The sequence below is a fragment of the Lolium perenne genome, chromosome 6 (genome assembly GCF_019359855.2).
Source record: "Lolium perenne isolate Kyuss_39 chromosome 6, Kyuss_2.0, whole genome shotgun sequence".
NCBI lineage: Eukaryota > Viridiplantae > Streptophyta > Magnoliopsida > Poales > Poaceae > Lolium > Lolium perenne.
Window position 1 is genome coordinate 254,167,089 of NC_067249.2, and position 13,147 is coordinate 254,180,235.

At 47.8% G+C, this 13,147-nt stretch overlaps 2 protein-coding genes across 2 annotated transcripts; both read left to right on the plus strand.

Moving 5' to 3' along the window:
* Positions 1 to 2,041: 2,041 nt before the first annotated feature.
* Positions 2,042 to 2,458, plus strand: LOC139832705 (uncharacterized). The gene has a single exon (XM_071822524.1). The coding sequence runs from the start codon at positions 2,042 to 2,044 to the stop codon at positions 2,456 to 2,458; it is 417 nt and encodes a 138-aa protein (XP_071678625.1).
* A 1,580-nt stretch (positions 2,459 to 4,038) lies between these two features.
* Positions 4,039 to 4,861, plus strand: LOC127305203 (uncharacterized). Its single transcript, XM_051335596.2, has one exon. The coding sequence runs from the start codon at positions 4,123 to 4,125 to the stop codon at positions 4,636 to 4,638; it is 516 nt and encodes a 171-aa protein (XP_051191556.1). The 5' UTR covers positions 4,039 to 4,122; the 3' UTR covers positions 4,639 to 4,861.
* The last annotated feature ends 8,286 nt before the right edge of the window (positions 4,862 to 13,147 follow it).

The following is a 13,147-nucleotide window of genomic DNA, read 5'->3' on the forward strand; positions in this document are numbered from 1 at the left end:
GGACATGCGGCTGCCAAGCAGCGGCGACTGGAAGATGGCCGTGAACGGCATTGGCATCCCGCCGCCGCCGAAGCCGGACACGGATCAATGGAGGGACGCCATCAAGACCCGGCGGGCTCAACTCACCCCCGCAGAGCGGTTGGATCCAACGTGGGCGGTCACCAACAACGACGCCTGGTGGACGACGTACTTCAAGGCGAAGTACGACGTCGAGATGCACAACACCGAGAACCTCGTCGGCGGCCCCAACAGCTGGAACAAGGAAGACCGCGCCCTGTTCTGGGGCGTTCCGGGGCGCACCCTCGACAACGTCATCCGCGGCATCCGCAACGGCGCTCCAAGGCTGGAGATGCCGTCGTCGCCGCCGCCATCTCCTCAATGGCAGCCGAGGAGGATGACGTACTCTTCCTCCTCGCACTCTTCTTCCTCGGGACCGGCGCGATCGACGCCGTCCTCGTCGTACCGGTCAGCGCCCTACACCGTCCCCAAACTGGAGGTCAAGGAGGAGCCGGTGATGCCCGTCAACACGAGGCGTGGCGGCAGCGGCAGCGGCAGCCGACGGCAGCAAGAGAGGCGCGGCGGCGCCCTCCTCATCCCGAAGCCGGAGGTGAATGAGGAGCCGGAGGAAGCATCGCAGGCGGCGCTGATGGCGGAGTACGAGCGGCAGCAGCGGCTCATCGCCAACAGCGACGACCCCGAGGACTGCCCAGGGCTGCGGGCGGCGTTCTTGGCGTCCATGAACGACAAGGACGCCTGGAGGGGCGACCTGGACGCAGCGATCGCCATGTCCATCCGCGACTCCGGCAAGCCGCTGGTGGACCTCACCGACGACGGCGAGGCAGGACCAAGCGGCTTGGTGAAGGACGAGCCAGTCGAGGAGCGCGTCAAGCAGGAGGTCGTCACCGAGGAGATGTACAACTTCCAGCAGTACTACGACGCCTCCGACCGCCGCAAGTGGTTCTAGATTAGGTTTAGTTTAAATTTAGTCAAACTTCGTTCGAATCTATGTAATATATGATAAGTTTGGATGAATCTCGCTTAAGTTTAAAATTTGCGAATGGAGATGCTCTTCATGGGGGCGGCGGAGACGCGAAGCAACACCGTCTCACCACCGTTCGTGCCAGCTGCAAGGAAAGCTTCGATTAGGACCTAACCAATACCGATAATGTCGATCGATCAGAGGCCGGCCGGGCTTCACGCCCATGTTAGGATAGGGCTCCGATACAGAAACAGCAACCGCTAAAATCTGACCAGCATTTCGGCAGTTCGGCCATCCTGCGACTGATGCCGACGGCGACGGTGTCGACCAGAGTGCAGAGGTCGGCCGGGTTTCACGGGACGGAGTAAACGAGTTGACACCAATACCATGGGCTCGATCTACCGATCGCTGCCAGCTTGCTGCCGTGTCACGTCAAGCGGTCATATTCCTGCCAACTTGACCATCCCTGCCGTGCCTGAATGTCTCTGAACGTTCCGTGATACTGTAACTGCTAACTGACTTTCCTGGCTCTCTATCCTTTCGGTGTGCCGTGGAACCGGTTTATGCTGATAGTAAACATGGGGATCGAGGTCCATAACCGGTGGGCTGCTCTCGGGAACCAGATACGTGTTGCCGATTATTTCAGACGAATCAGCACATGCACGGTGTGCTAGAAATATCCGCGGCAGCAGAATATGGTTCCGTTTGACATACTCGTGCACGCCAGACTTGTCTCATGGGAAATCCATGCACACTCATAGCGTGTGCTAAACCAGTACAGTTCTTGAAAAAAAAGTACTTCCTCCAATCCATATTTAAAACCGTACTAATCAACAACACTTAATATGAATCGAAGGGCGTACTATGATGACATGCAGCAAGAAATCCCTTGGAAGGGGCTGTTGGAGCAGCCTTCCCCTCTGATTAGGCACTGTTCACCTCGATGACTGAGGTCACCATCGGAATAGCTTGGCGGAAAGTTTTTGGTCTGACATCTGGGCCGGGGAGCCCCTGAGGAAACAGCGGCCCTTGCTTTTCGAGACATCAAGGCGTAAAAACAGGATGGTGGCAGATGCTCTAGATGAGGACCACTGTCTCATGGACCTGCGGGGGAGGATCTCCCTCGCCCTCCTGCCGGATTTCATCGCACCTCGGCAGGTCGTGCGAGGTTGCACCATTGATCTAGAAACTGAAGACACTTTCCGGTGGAAGTCTACTTCAGGCGGCTACTCCGCGTTCTCCGCCTATGCGTTACAGTTCGAGGGGACACTACAATCCTCCCTTCGCCATATCTGGCTGGTCTGGGCACCACCAAAGTGCAAGTTTTTCATGTGGCTACTGCTGCAGCACCGGATTTTCACAGCTGATAGGTTGCTTCGCTTCGGGATGCCCAACCAATACTTCTGCCCCTTGTGCCAGAGAAATCTCGAGACCCCGGCGCACCTCTTCGCAGAGCGTCCTTGGGCCAGGCAAGTATGAGAACGCACCGCCCTATCGTTTCCCTGCTCGGCCATCAGGGCTCCAGACGGTGATGATCTCACTCTATCCTAGGTGGTGTCCAAGCTGGCAGGTACGGACAGGCGTGTCGCTTCGCTCACCATTTTGGTGGCATGGGAGCTTTGGCGAGAGGGAAACATGCGTGTTTTCTGTAATAAAGAGTTGAGTGTGTCTGGACTTGTCCACCTTATTTCAGACGAGGCCAATAGTTGGGTCCTTGCCGGCGCGAGACACCTTGTAAGGCAAGAGTAGGCCTTGGACCTTTGGTAGGCTAACCACCTACCTGTGTTTGTACATTTATTTTTTCTCCTACTATATATGAAATCAGCAGTTCTCCTGCTGAGATTCAGAAAAAAAAATCATTCTCATAATATGCACTCCATGGTCTATCCATGAATTCATGCCCGGTAGGGATTATCATAAGTTAAACTGCATTGAAGGTGGTAGGCTTTGGGCCTATCGCTGTAACACCCCCTCCTCCTCTAATGCTCTAAATTTTTGGTGTACGTAATAACTATGATCCCCCCTGAACTCACTCCCACCTCTCCCCCCTCTGCCCTCTAAAACTGGTGTAAGGCTCCCTGGTTCGCTCCTTTCCGGAGCAGTTTAATATAATCGTTCAGGCTGGCGTAAGCCCGCCGTAGCCCAGGTAAAAAAAAACTTTCATAAGTTTAACTACATGGTGTTTTTCGCTCTTGGGTGCAAATGCTCTTTTTATTTCAAATGTAATTCAAAAGCTTTTTGGAATGCCAATAAATTCCAAAACAAAAATACCTGCTCATGCATCTCCCCATTCTAGGTGCATGCAAAGTCGTTTCGCTAAAAAATAATTTTGTGTGTGGCATGTGCATAAAAGATAAAATTGAGTATCCTAATAAGGCTTGTCACAAGACATACATTCTGTAAATTTTACACATCTCAGAAAAAAATTGGGTTTTCATGAAACTTTAGCTGAGCACATAGATTGTAGAGATGAAAACATAAAATCTTTTTTATTTTTTTGGATGTGTGTTTTTATTAAAGGGAGCATACACACCCACGATGAAAGTGAATATTCAACATTTGACCTTCCTAGAAACGTATAAACATTTATGATGCTAAATTAGTACCACTAGATTTACGTTTAAATATAGTCTAATAATATGCAAATTTAATGTAACATATGTTGACATTTTAGTTTGGCAAAATTGGTCTTATTTAAAGAAGTTTGACTTAAGATAAAAGTTAAGTATAAACTTGTCAATGTAAGGAGTAAACACTACTAGCAGTTATGTAGCACGACTTTTCAAATACATAGTCAGTACGGAGTACTGGTTTGCAGGGCAAGAAACTATCACAGAAAATTTCAGACCAAGTTGGAATTGATCCTAGAATATCGGGGAGTTGACCGGAATCCAGGACCGGTTCCGGTGTGCGGCACTACGGGCCCACAGCAGCCCACTACGCCCACCGGTTCCTGCCAAGAACCCCAGTTTGGTTAGTTAACCCCACTCATTAAGTTACCAAACTGCCCCTGGCTTCTCTATATATTCTCCCCAAACCGCTCCATCTCAGTTTAATCCAAAGACTCCCAAACCACCAGGCAACTACCAAAACCGCCGCCCTCAAACTCTCAAACCAACTGCTCTCCGAACTCAGCAATTCTAATGGCGACGGCAGCTGCCAGTCGGCCAAGCGGCCCGGTCCTCTCGATTCCTAGCTATCGCTCATCCTCCCCCAACCGCGTCAAGCTCCCCGCCGCCGTTGGCGCCCGCTCGCCGGGCAAGTCCGTCCGCGTCTCCTCGCCGTCGGCCGCCACCAGGAGCCGTCAGTCCTGCATGTGCTCCCCAACGAACCACCCCGGCTCCTTCCGGTGCAGCCGCCACAGGGAGCGCAAGCAGGAGGCTCCGGCCTGCAACGACCACGGCCACAGCAAGCCCGCGTCCCCGACTTCCGCGGCATCCCTCGCCAGCGGCGCCAGCAAGCTGGGGACGAAGCGCACTGGAAGCGCGCTGGTGCGGCTCGGCGGCTCCGTGGAGAGAGGTACGTGGGCGCGTAGGGCGCTCGCCCCGTCCCCGCAGTCGCCGCACCGGAGGCGAGCAGCCGGCGGGTTCTGCCCCCGGCCCAGCCGCCTCTCAGCCGTCTCCTTCGCCGGGGAGCGCACTGGCGACAACCGGCAGTGAAGAGACGAACCAACTCCGTCGACATGCCATAGCGAGATAGTAGTACAATACTGAGCTTAGTAGGAAAGAATTGGAGAGAATTTCCCCTAATAATTCACCGGGATCTTCCATCTGCTGTAAGTAATTAGCCGGAATTTTTGATCCAGCCGTTCATCCTCCCTGTCCCCCATGTGTATAAAGGTTTTGGATATATACATGAGTGAGAAATGGAGACATTCGGATACATGCATCTCAGGCTTATCCACCATGGATGATTGTTGCTACTCCAACAACTTTCTGTTTCTCGAGTGTGGCGGCGTCCCTCCCGCCGCTGTTTCTGTTTAGGATAAGCTCGATCCGCGCCAGTTCAGTGACCGGTGGTGTCTAGCCGTCAGGCGACGACAACCGTGCCCCCACCCCCGATCAGGCTACCAACTTGGAGAACAGGGGATACAATTTTCATGATGCAACTGAGATCAGCGGAGGATTTGTATTCTTTACTGGTTTGATATTTTTACTGTAAAATTTCTTCAAGATTGAAGTGATGAACTGAACCTGAACAGCAGATTATTTTTGTGTTCGAGCTCGTGATATTTTGACTGGGTTTTTGTTGGATCCATGGTGTTTTTACTGTTGGACGGTGGAATGGTTGGTATTCCCCCTCCAGCTCTTGAACTTGCGCAACAAGATGGTGGAAGACTCGAAGGTACGGTGGGCGCACAGCTGTGGCCGTCCGTCGCCTAATTCTAGTTAGTTGTGGAAAGGCTATACTTAATCTTTTCGGCTTCTTCGCCGGAAATCGGTTGCCGCAAAGAGCAATACAGATCACATGTTGGCGCCATGTCAATCAGCTGGCGTTCTACGAAATTATTCAAATGCTCTTGTTCCATTTTTTGAAGTATAAATAATAATCGTAATACATGGACAAACAAAAATAAGAGTTTCTCGCTTGGTGATCCGGCAGGAGGGATTGGCGGCATGGGGGCTGCTGATCTTGCTTTGCTTTTTGTGGCGGTCCTCGGGTTTCTCGCTTGCGAGGATGAAGATCTTTCAGAGGTCAGTTTGCTTTGATCTGGCTGGAGAGATGAGTTCCGAAAGCTCCGCTGGCGAATGGAACAGTACATCTTTTGCCTGCAGTTTGCTGGATCGGGTGGTCGTGCGCACCCATGTTTTTATTCCGACTGTTTGGTTTCGGAGGGAGCAGCGCGAAGCTCTATTCTGTGTTGACATCAGGTGACTTTTTGATCCATGGTGAAGTCAGAAAAAGGAATATCATGAAGGCCGGATTGGTGGACTGGCTAAAGGAGGTACGAGTCTCTGTGATGCTGAGGGATCTGCTTGGCGTTCCGGGCTCTGCAGCAGTGGTATGCATGTGGGGGCGGCAGCACATGAGAAGTTCAGAGTCTTACCTCTCAGGATGAGAACCCAAGGTCTGGCCTTAACTGGTTGTGCCTGGCAATGTTCTTGTTGGAGGCATTGTTTTGAGAGTGGGGACTATCTTCAGTGTGAAAACCTAAGACCTTTGGTCGAGCGACGACGGCCGGCGCTGGTGCACTGTTCCCTTCTTGAGGCGTCGCTTTTGGAGAGTCTGTACTTCAGGTGTTGTCACGGTGGTGGTTGTATTGTTGTTGCTAGATCTAGAATGATGTAGCGGGACTTTTATTTCTTAGTTTTCTTTACTCTTTTTTTGCTGTGTGCATCCGTACTGCTATTCGGGTGGGGCGTTGTTGGAGAGGCTGGGTGTAATTGGTATCTTTTAATATTAATATATTCACTTTATCTAAAAAAAAACGCAAATTAATTTAGGCAGGAGAGAAGAACTGATGCCTTGTAAGTAAATAAATCAAGTGGAGTTGCTCATGGTGGAATGTACTAGTTAGTTTAACGAACTAGTTGAAAATCTGACGAGTTGGTAGCATTGATTATAATAAACAAACTTCTCAAATATCAAACCGGCTTCCCCTTACAGGAAAAATTCTTGAGCGTCAGCGTCGACGACGTTTAAGCAGGTCAAACAAATGAGATTATTAGAACATGCCAACAGTACCCGTCCAGCACTTTCTGAAGGTTTGACTTGATCGCGTGCGCGCATGCTGAAGTGGACTATATTGACACACTTTGGAAGGAAAGTTGGACTGTGTTGCCACGACAGTAGCAGCATGTAGGAAGTTGCCCCCTCACCAGGGCACGATCGAGTCACTACACAGTCGGACTGAAATTAACATGCTTTGCCCAGCGCGGAACCTGGAACAGCTCAGTGCCACCTCGCCGCGTCTATCCAATGTCTATGTTCGGTATAGAGACGAGCTCCGTTGGTCCAGGTAGGACGCGAATGCGACCGATATGTCAGCCGGGGCAAAAGGTAAGCGGCCTGCGACGGAGGTAACCACGGCCGCGCCGCCGCTGACGAGACTCTGCATGCCCTCGGGCCACGGCGGGGAAGACGACTCGGACTGGTTATTTGCGCGTGGTGCCCTCGGCGCTGGGTGACAATCGGAGCGTATAAAGCGGGAAGGGGAAATTCGATTCGTTGTGAATTATTGCAAAACTCTTTATGTTACAGCCGAGTTCTGAGTAGATTATGTTGGAAGATGGGGGGCGTCGGAGATTGACTTCTCAATGGCGTGCACTGGCATTGTCTCAATCATGTTTGCTTTGACCTAGTGTGTTGCATATTCTAGGCTACTCTGCATGTGTAACTGGTTCTGTATGTTCCTGATACAAAATCGATTTCCTTCCCTCATGCCTAGAGACTTCCGAATTTTAGACCCAATACTTGGCTAGTGGAGTTGGACCTAACATGGCTAGCCTGTAGGAGGCAGAGCAATATCAATCACCCTGATTCTATTTGAACTTGTATAGCATCTCTTTCTCGTCAAGTTTCATTATTTTTATGTGAACTGCAAGTCGTTTAAATGGAATGAGACAGAATGATCATTCCTATTTGTTTCAAAAAAGAAATATTATTACTGCATCCCTTCGTGTGAATACAACCTTTATATATTTTATGAAAATTCAAGGTCTGGTCTTAATTGGTTTTGCCTCGCAATGTTCTTGTTGAAGGCATTATTTTGAGAGTGAGGACTATCTTCAGAGTAAACCTGATCTATGATCGGACGACGACAACGTTTGTGCACTGTTTCCTTCTTGAAGACGTCGCTTATGGAAAAGCTAATCTTCTGGTGTTGTCTTGGTGGGGCCAGCTGTTGAAGAAATGGATCTCTGTAGCGGGCTTTTTTTTAATTATTCTCTCCTTCTTTGGTTGTGTGCATCCTTTATGCCATTAGGGCATAACATTGTTGCAAAGGGTATTTTATGAAAACTTTGGCGGTCAACTTGTTGATCAATAAAAAGTGAGTTATATTGCCCACATGATATAATATTAGATTCTTAAAGTTTCCAATGATATATTTTCTATGGTACATGACACGTATTTTCTAGGTGAAATTGATGGTTAGTTTTACTAAACACTGTAATGTCCCAGGTTTAGAGACGATCGAGGGGTAGATTTTAGAAAGGGATGTGCATTGCATCGTAAATTCTGGGGAAATTTCGCGCTTTTAAAACAAAACTGCATCGAAGGGGGGCAAATTTCTCTCTCGACACCTTACAGGGTTAGGGTTTCGAGAATGCGACAAACTTTTTTCTTATTCAACTAAGTTAGGGTTTTGAGAAGAGAGGAGAGATATTGCATCACAACTTAAGTTGCATGATTGAATTCAAACCTAAGTTGTATTTGAAATTCAAATTCAAACATCAAATGAATATCTCATAATTCAAATGTGAGGAAATTCATTAAGTAAATTATAAATAATAAAGAACTTGAATAATACAAATATAAAGTAAAGCTCATTAGAGAAAAGTTGAGCTTTATTGATAAACACACAAGATACATTGTCTTTACAATATTCACAATTGAAATATAAGAATATTACAACACATTACAAGAATTGGCAAAATGTAAAAAGAAAAATAAAGAAAATTACAATGTAATGATCTATCCTAAAACTACAAGCTAAACGTCATGAGATGCTTGAGCCTGATCTTCACTTGTATCATCATCTTGATCCCTGCATACAAGCAAAGAAAAAACAAGAGTTATGCCAAGTGGCAAAGCCACTTGGTAGATTAGCCAAAAGAAAGTGAAATGTGAGGAGATTTGATCAAGCTCTGCCGAGTTGATCTTCTCACAGCCTAGTACCAAGCCAGGTACCAAGCATCTGGTACACACACACACTAGCTGCTCACACAGCTAGTGTGCATGCCCAACAGCAAGTCACCATGGGTGCATGCAGCACAGCACACACACACAAGCCAGTGAGTCACCAAGTGTTGCCAGGCCTTGTTGTCCACCAGAGAGGAAGAAGAAGGCCACATAAAAGCCTCCACGGTAAACCCTAGCCATTTCCATCGACATGCTTCACTGGGTAAGTCCACCAGAAACCAAGAACACAAGAACAGGAAGAACATCACTGCTGTTCAACCTGCTCAAACCATCACAGCACCAAATCAAGCACCACAGGCTTGCAAGGAGGAGCAGGGCAAGCAAATCAAATAGCACTGAAGCAATCCTCTACACCAACAAACAATCTAGGAGCTGGAGTGAGGTATAAACCAGATCAACCTGAGCAAAACCAAGTTTTGCTCATAAATAAGCATACAATGCATCACAGGAGCACAGAAGGGTAGAATACCCTGTTTGTGTCATCATCTGGCTACCAAGCCATTTGGTGCAAGCAAATAGGGGTAAGGCCAATAGGTAATCATCCAAAGGGAACATCAGTTATGCAAATTAGTGCACAACTAAGGAAATCCAGCAAAGAATGAATTCACAGCTAGCCTAGCCCAACACACTTAGCACCTATAGCTAGCTAGGCCATCAGACAATAGACAAATTCTTGTCTATATAAATTCTCAGCATCAATAGCCACTGGAAGTCCAGTATTGGATCAAGCCAGTGAGCAATTATTCAATCCCAGCAAACAATCACCAACCATAGCAAGCCACAGAGAGGGGAGCTACCCATGGCAGCATCACAGAGGTGCCAGGGCTACCTCAACCCAAAACCAACACTTGAAACCACCACATCATCACCCATTTGGGTTCAGTAGAGGGCTAGGGTACGAACCAATGGTTGTCATCCAACTAGCCTAACAAATTTATTGAAATGATCATCACTGAATCACAGTTCACATCATTCATCCATTTATTTAAACAAGATAAACAGATAAATGAAACAGACAAGCAATTGATGCACCAGAGCCTTGCAGATGATCCAATGGATCATTGCAAGCATCCATTGATGCTTGAGCAAGCACCATCACACACAGGCCAAGCCTGTATGATGCACACACAGCACTGGATGAGCACCAGTTAGTCACAGAGAGGAGCACACCAATTTCTCACAAGCAACTGTTGATCAATTGATCATTAGAGCTTGCTAGCTCTTGCTACAGATTGCCATAGCCAAACACAGCAACAGGAATTAACCAGCTACTGAAGAATTACACCAAGTCATAACTGAATAAACAGATACTGAATTAATAACCTTATGATTGTATCTAGAAGCACATCAAAGGCTTGATGAACCACTGGATCATGATACACAAGTAAAGCACATATCACTTATCACTGAATAATACTGTTAAGCCAACAGCAATGCTCAACTGAGCATGCTCATGAATTTGAGCACAAGAAACAGCACACCATGGCTCTGGCACTTGCAAAATTGCAAGAATCATACACTGTCATCAGGCCAGGGCAGTATAAATGAACACACTTGAGTGTATGGCAAGCATAGTAACAAGAACAGAGGCACAGAGATAGAATTAAGCAAGAAATGCAAGCATAGCAAGCACTTAGACTAGGAATTCTTGCACATGATCAGGGATAGCATGGCAAGGCAGTACAACACTAATAATCTTGCACAGAAGCATGGCAGAGCTGCACACAGCAGTAACACAAGCCTGGCATGGTCATGGTAGCAATGACCAAGGCCAGTGAAGCAGAGCAGCACAAGCAGCAGCGCAGCAGCATACTCATACACGGCTAGCAAGGCACAGCAGCAGAGCATCGACACGGCAAGCATCTCTACACGGAGATGCAAGCCAGTGACTGAGCAAGATGCAGAACAGGAGGAGAGAAGAGAGCAGAACAGAAAGGGAGAGGAGGAGGCGATGGTACTCACCAGTGAGGCGGAGCGAAGAGCACGGACATGGCGGCCACGGCGGCACACACCGGGGCGCGGCGGCGCCAGGCCAGGCCAAGCCACGGCGGCGTCACAACACCATCACCACCACGGCCAAGCACGGCGGCGCCACGGCATCTGGAGCGGCAGCGGCGATAAGATCGCCACGGCACTCCACGCCAGGCGACCAGAGACGAAGGGGGCGAGAAGAGCAGGCGGCGCGTCACAAATCGCCGTGGTGGATCTGAAGCACCGTTGAACGGCGGTTCAGATGCGCCATACCTCGCCGGCGGCGACGGCCGGAGATGGCCGCAACAATTCGACGAAGACGGCGGTGACACGGGTATCACGAGAGCGAGAGCGAGGGTTAGGGTTGCGAGCGAGTGAAGGAGAAGGGGTTGGTGCGACCGACCGAGCCCAAGTGTGGCTCGGGTTAGGGTTAACCACTGGGCCACACTGACATGTGGGCCCAGGGGCAATTGTGCCATTTCACAAATTCATAAAAATGCTGAAACTTTAAAAAATCAATAGTAAATATTTCCTAGCTCTAAAAAAATAATTAAAAATATGAAAATCACTCAGTATAAAAAACTCTATCATAATAAAATATGAAATAGAATTTTTGAAGTTAAGCAAGAATAAGTTCAAATTTGATGATTTAAATAATGATTTAAATCACACATTTTATTTTCCATAATGAAAATAAGTCCATAAATTCTTTTGGACTTTAAAAACACCTTGACAACATTTCAAGGTTGTATTTTACCCTAAATAGAGTATCCCTAAGACATTCTTAGTATTAACCTCTCACATGGAATGATAAAGACATCGGAAGGGGGGAACAAACCCTAAAACTGGAATCATGCATCAATGCTTCTTTAACCATTGCCCTTATCGGACAATGATGCTATTTTTCAGCAACAGAGGACAAGGGTCAGTCCACACCATCCAACTACAACACTTTGCAGTGTTCAGGCAAGTTCATCACTTGCTCATGTCATTCGAGTATTTTTATCAAATTACTTGCAAAGTACTATGTTTATCACTATTGCATAAAAAGCAAAACCACTATTTTCATAACTATGAATATGACTAAGTGGTGGGCAATGGAATCATGGATTGTGTTGATATGGTGGAGGTTCCATTGCAAGGGTTTATATCCATCTAGGATTAAACAACAAATGTCGTCCAGTGATTCTTGTGCCGTAAAAACCGTGTTAACCATAAGATCTGGAGTGGGACGGAATAGTCAATCGTATTTCCACCTCTTGTACATCAACGGATGCGCTTACCGTAGCAGTTGTATCTTGCGAGAACAACCGGAGGGTGGGGATCCCATTCTAATTCCCCACGGTAATGCGGTCTATGATGGGTTACAGCTACCGGCGAAGGAGTTTATGGTAGAGCCCAGAACTGTTGTCGCGGTCGGGGTCCATCCTTAATTGGTGTAAGAGGACCGGCGAGGACCCAGGGTCGGGGTTTGCAACAAAGGGTGGGTGTGCGAGGTAGCGGAGGAATATGATTGGCTATGACCTTATACCGGGCCTCACACCGAAGGAAGTGTGGATGGGAAAGCTGCCCGGTTGGCACCAAGGTTAAGATCTCTTATGGGTAAAGCAACACACCTCTGTAGAGTGTAATGAATCGTGACCTGTCACTCCCTGTTCCGGGATTTGGAACTGCGAACGCTGCCGAAAAGGAACTCCATGAAGTTCTAGTAAACCGGTGAAGGCTAACGGACATAGTTCTTTGAAATAAAAGCAACCTCTTGAAGAAATGTTTAACAAAACTTGCATTGGTATTAGACTTTCTGGTCTAATATCGTAGCTAGTGCATTAAACACCTCTTTTTTATAATGAACTTGTTGAGTACGCTCGTACTCATACCACTCTTAAATCCCCTGCTTAGATTGTCTGAACCATCTGGAGGAGGACAACGACAACCCTGAAGGAGCCGACATCATCGGCTATGAAGAACCAGACCTCTCTGGAGGTGTTGAAGGTGTAGACTACCTTATAGTCTACGGAACCGGAGGGTTCCGGAGGAGAGCAAGCTTAGACCAATAAGTATTGGTAGTAACCGAGCAGTACGAACTCTAAGTACTTAACTGCTCGAGGGAATAAATGTACCACCTAGTGAGACTGTTATATTGTAAGCTAAGATGGGTTCGCCTCGAACCCAGGAGTATCCCTCTTAGGACCCAAGAGGAGCTCCGAGATGATATGTACATTATGCTTGTAATAATAAATGAATGAGTTATGGACCTGCTATGTTCTGTTGTACTACTCTGAGGGATGTAATATTTGCGGAATGGTACTTCATTAATGTTATATCAACGACTGG